At 29.2% G+C, this 5,922-nt stretch overlaps 1 protein-coding gene across 6 annotated transcripts in view; it reads left to right on the forward strand.

The window, feature by feature from the left end:
* Positions 1–5,922, forward strand: part of LOC111682255 (dnaJ homolog subfamily C member 7) — a 34,543-nt gene that overhangs the window by 23,720 nt on the left and 4,901 nt on the right. The window contains exons 1-2 of one of the 6 annotated variants that reach the window (XM_046950882.1): positions 961–1,331; positions 1,557–1,898. The exons of 4 other annotated variants lie outside the window; for them this stretch is intronic. In XM_046950882.1, coding sequence (XP_046806838.1) covers positions 1,867–1,898 — 32 coding nt within the window. In that variant the 5' untranslated portion in view covers positions 961–1,331; positions 1,557–1,866. Of the gene's footprint in view, positions 1–960; positions 1,899–5,922 lie in introns of those variants that run through there. One more of the 6 variants, XM_046950881.1, reaches the window with a different exon arrangement.

Here is a 5,922-nt window from a genome sequence, read left to right on the forward strand (position 1 = left end):
TAGACTAGACTATAGACTAGACTATAGACTAGACTATAGACTAGACTATAGACTAGACTATTGACTAGACTATAGACTAGACTATAGACTAGACTATAGACTAAACTAGACTATAGACTAGACTATAAACTAGACTATAGATAGTCTATAGTTGGGGTAATTCGGGTTAAGGAGACTAACTAAGACTTATTTTAGAAAATTACTTAACAATATCGTTGTAGGGTATCATGTTGTCTGTCTTTCTTAGTTATTATTAAAATCTTTCATTCGGGTATGTTAAAGTTATTTAGATGTTTGTGGCATAAAGTAATAGTAATTCTCTTATCATCTTTGTCATCATGATAAAATTCTTTTAAATAAACTCTCTCTTTTTATCTCTTTGTGTGTGCATTTTGTTATGCTCTTTTATGTGGCATTTAAAACAGGCATGGAAAGTTCAGTACTATTAGAATACTGCAAAACTGAATCAAAACAGTTTTAAATTAATACTTTATACCAAATAATAGACACACCCATGATGTAGGTAGTTCAAAGCTAGTTCATAGTCCTCAAACTATTCAATAGGCTAGTCAACAGGTCAGTAAATAGTAGGCTAGGCTAGGTAATAATTTAATTCATAGATTGGTCTTTAGACTTAACGATCTAGCTTCTCAGCAAACTAGTGCATACGTCCATAAACTAGTCATGGAGTACTATTCTAATCAACTGACTAATCTTTGGACTTAAAAATAAACTCTTTATGAAAAATTTTCAAAAACTTATTACACTTATCCATGCCTGATATAAACTATTTTATACTCGTATATCTATATAAATTTTGTTGCTACAATTTTTGTTGCATGCATTTTTACTGATGCATCCATGTATTGACTGCGAGTGCTGCTTTTACTACGTTTACGTGCTTTGACTAGAAAATTTCTGGTGGCAAACTTTTAGTTGTTTTCATAACATTCAAGCTGCAAGTTGTGTCGGTTGGTCGGTATTTTTTGTGCCACATTATAAACAAGTTAAAAGAAAAATACCTAAGAAAACTAAAAATAAAAATTTTAAATATTTTTTGGAAAAAAAAAACCCAAACATTTAAAAAGGAAGGGAAGAGTGGTGGGCAGCGAGTGTGTGAGGGTTTTTATAAGGTGTGTTGCTGCGTAGTGCGTTCGCGTATATTGGAGTGGCTGCTGGTGCTGTTGAAGCTGCTAATGATTGCTGTTGCATCGTTAAGTCTGCGTGCATGAGTGTTGTTTGCCTTCACAATTGAATGATTTAAAGTTGTCTTCTTTATCTTTTTTTGAAAATTCGCTGCACGTTTACTCATATTACTTTTACATGTCCATGTATGTAATTTTGGAAAGCTAGTGCTTAAAATTTGTGTTGGTCCATTGTTAAGACAATTTTATTGAAAATTCTTTACTGAAAAACAAGAAAAAAAAAATAACAATTAAAAACACTCTTAAAAAAGTTTTTCAAAAGAAGCAGTTAAAACAAAAAAATATATAAAAAGCCATTAAATTTTGACATCAACTTGTTTATTTACTTTTTTATTATATTTATTGTTGCAGCACAAGTGTGTTTTTCATGTCACTATTTTAACATTTATTGTTATTTTCCACACTTGCTCCATTAATTGTACTTCTTCAACTGTGCTCCTGCTCCGCCTCTATATCCTCCTTTAAACTCGTATACCGCCGCGTTTGGTTGCCTTTTTGTTTTGTCGTTGTTGTCAGTTTATGAGTTCATTATTAAAGTTGGTCGGGGGTGTTTAAGTGAATTGTCACCGTCATACAATCATACATACGTGTTTGTTCATACATTGTTTTATTTTAATTACATTTCTTGCTGTTGTTGTCGTTGTTGGTGTGGACGTTATTTATGAATCCAGATGAAATTACTTTTTTGCCACGGTAAGTAAATCATTATAGTTTTGGCATGATTTGGCTACCAACAAGAATAAAAATGAAATCATGCGTTTGTAATTGATAAAATGTTGTTTTTTTTAAAAAAAGCTTTTATTGCCTGATAAACAACTTCTCTATAAGAAAAAGCAAGCAACTTTTCTAAAAGAAAAAGATTGTTTGGCATGGCAAGAAACATTTTTTATTAGAAGTACATTGTCTTGCTTGGCAAAGCAACTTTTCTTTAAGAATAATATGGTTTTGTCGGGCAAGCAACTGTTCTATAAGAAAACTATTGTTTTGTACAACTTTTCTAAAAGAAGAATATTGTTTTGTTTGGCAAGCAACTTTTCTAAAAGAAAAAGATTGCACTGCCTTACAAGAAACTTTTCTTTTAGAAAAAGATTGTCCTGCTTGGCAAGCAACCTTTTTATTAGAAGTACATTGTCTTGCTTGGCAAAGCAACTTTTCTTTAAGTATAATATGGTTTTGTCGGGCAAGCAACTTTTCTATAAGAAAACTATTGTTTTGTACAACTCTTCTAAAAGAAGAATATTGTTTTGTCTGCCAAGCAACTCATCTAAAAGAAAAAGATTTTCTTTTAGAAAAAGATTGTCCTGCTTGGCAAGCAACTTTTCTTCAAAAAGAAGATTGTCTAGCTACTTTTCTATAAAAAAAACTATTGTTTTGTCCGGCAAGCAACTTATCTAAAAGAAAAAGATTGCATTGCCTTACAAGCAACTTTTCTTTTAGAAAAAGATTATCCTGCTTGGCAATCAACTTTTATTTAAGAAGAACATTGCTTTGTATTGTTTGGCAAGAAACTTTTCTTCAATAAGAAGATTGTTTTGTCGGGCAAGCAACATTTCTTTAAGACAACTATTGTTTTGTCCGACAAGCAACTTTTCTAAAAGAAGAATATTGTTTTGTCTGCAAGCAACTTTTATATAAGAAAAAAATTTTCTTTTTCTAAAAGAATTTTTTTTATAAGAAAAAGGTTGTCTTGGCAAGCAACTTTTTTAAGAAGATCATTGTTTTGTCTGGCTAGCAACTTTTCTGTAAGAAAAATTTTGTCTTGAATGGCCAGATACTTTATTATTAGAAGAAGATTGTCTTGCTTGACAAAGCAACTTTTCTACAAAAAAAGATTATTTTGTCGGGAATGCAACATTTCTATAAGACAACTATAGTTTTGTCCGACAAGCAACTTTTCTAAAAGAAAAATATTGTCTATAAGAAAAAGGTTTTCTTGCTTGACAAGTAACTTTTCTTCAAGAGGAAGATTGTTTTGTCGGGCAAGCAACATTTCTATAAGAAATTGATTGTCTTGTCTGACAAGCAACTTTTCTATTAGAAATCTATTGTTTTGTCCGACAAGCAACATTTCTAAAAGAAGAATATTGTTTTGTCCGGCAAGCAACTTTTCTAAAAGAAAAAGATTGTATTGCTTGACAAGCAACTTTTCTATAAGAAAATGATGAAATGCTAAGCAAGCAAATTTTCTAAAAGAAAACTATTGTGTTTTCTATAAGAAAGAGATTGTATTGCCTAGCAACCAACTACAATAAGAATAAAATTTTTCAGCCAGGAAAGCAAATTTTCTATAAGAAAAAGATTGCCTTTCAGAGCAAGCAACTTTTCCATAAGAAACAGATTATCTCTCCAGGTAAGCAACTTTTCTATAAAAAATTATTAGCTTGTCTATCAAGCAACTTTTTTGTATAAAAAAGAGCGTATTGTTTAGCAAGCAACTTTTCTATAAGAGAATTATTGTCTTGCTAATCAAATAGAAGAAAATAATTGTTACCTGACAAGCAACTTTTCTATAAATAAATATTATGTTGCCTGTATTAACCTTTCGGTAAGTAAAAGATTGTGTTGCCTGAAGAGCAATTTTCCTTTAGAAAAATATTTCTTAAATGGCAAGCAACTTTTTTATAAAAAAAATTGTTTGGCCTATCAAGCAACATTTCTCGCCTTGTGTTGTTTAGCAATATGGAGTTTTCTTTTTACAATTTTTTGTATGTTTGTTTCTTTAGAAATTTTTGTATTGCTAGCAAGATGAAGTTTTCTTTAGAAGTTCTATCAAGCAAGCAAACTTACTATAGAAAAAGTTGTCAAGCAAACTATTGGTCCTACGAGCCACTTAAACATAAGATTTTGTTCTTCATATTTCACACTTTTCTAAATCCTTTCAATAAAATAATTTTACATAATTATTATTAAATAATATGAAGAAAACTTCTTTTCGACAAAACATATTCAAATTAAATTAGGGTCAACATCATATGGCATATACATTTTTTTTCACACAATATCAAAGGAATATAAATTAAAATGAAATTCCTTACAAAAACAAAACATATATAAAAAGGGATAAAAATTGTTGTAATAAATCACTTTATTAATTGTGTTGCTGCTGATGATCATCATCATCATCATGTACTTTAGAACTCTATATGAATTAAGGTCGATTTATATGAAAATATGTTCCTATTTTTTTGTATTTTGTTTTCTTTCTTTTATATTTTATTGTACTTGTTTTTAAATATGAAATCAAAACAATATAAAGTATTATGATTATTATTTGTTTGCTGTTTGAAATTTACAAAAGTCTCCAGCCAGGCTGGTAAAACAGATGAAATAGTTTTTCTTAAATAGTTATTATTATTATTATTTTTGTTGTAAATGCTTCTTTTTTTGTAATATTTTCTGGAGTTCGTTAACTTGAGTAGTTTTTTTGTTTTTATTATATTCATTACATTTTTTCTAACAAAACGTTAAGAAATTCTTGTTGCTCTCATTTTTTTCTTGGAAGGAGAAGGAGTATTGTTTGGAAATTGTTCTTTTCTTAGGATTTGGTTTTATATTTTTCTTATTTAGTGTTATTTTAAAAGAATGTATTTGAGCTGTTAAGCAGTCATGGGCAATACTTCTCATACTACGTTGATGTCTTTAAAGCGTGCTCAATGCTGCTTAGGCGTTGTTGTTGTTACAAAAACACTCTCTTTAAACTACTTTGTATGATTTGCCACAAATATTGATCTTATCTTCTCTACTTTAGTCTCAAAATTTTCTTATATTGATCATAACTGCTGCAAAATCTTCTACGTAATATATATTACAAAAAAAAAAATCGCGTTAAATTAATCACAAAAAAAAAAATAATAATTTTTAAAAATAACTTTAAACATATTTCTTCTATTTTCTTGTTGGTATTTAGTTGTTGGTTAGCAGCTTGTTGTTGGTTGCTGCTGCTGTTGCTGTTGCTATTGTTTGGTCGTTGGCTGGCTATTGTTGCTATATTTCATTGTTAGTTAGTTTAGCCTTTTTCTTTTGTGTTTGCAAGTGTGTAAATGTATTTATAATTGTTGGTTTGTTCGACGTCTGCATCGACGTTGTTGTCATTGTGTTGTAATCTTAAGAATTTTAACTTTTCCGCTTTTTTTTGTACGGTTCTTTTCTAGCTTTCTTTCTTAGTTTTTATTTATTTATTGTGTTTATTGTTGTTTTACATTTTACTATTAAGTTGTTGTTTTTGTTGCTATTGTCGCATTGTAATAAAATATCATGGTTTGCATTACTTATGTACACATAGCTTTTCCTTTTCATAGAAAATTATATACATATGCTTGTCAAATAACACGGGCAAACAAATTTTGAAATCGAAAACTAAAGTGTACAAATTTTGAAGGATTGAATCCGAAACTAATTGCTAGGTTTCTCAATCATTTCAATTTTTATTTTTCTACGTATTTAAATTTTTCAGCTTAAAATCTTCTGCGACAAGATTCTGATCAGCACCTCGGTGTTAGATTTTTTTTATATTTTGTTGGCCAGTGTAATCTGTAAAGAAAAAGTACAAGAAAAGTAATCGTATTCTTATTTTTCATATTTTTCTTTATGAAGCTTAATTCTTGTATAAATACCTTTACAGTAGTGGCCAATTTTAACATTTAATAGATAGATAGATAGATAGATAGATAGATAGATAGATAGATAGATAGATAGATAGATAGATAGATAGATAGAT

Source organism: Lucilia cuprina, chromosome 2, assembly GCF_022045245.1.
Source record: "Lucilia cuprina isolate Lc7/37 chromosome 2, ASM2204524v1, whole genome shotgun sequence".
NCBI lineage: Eukaryota > Metazoa > Arthropoda > Insecta > Diptera > Calliphoridae > Lucilia > Lucilia cuprina.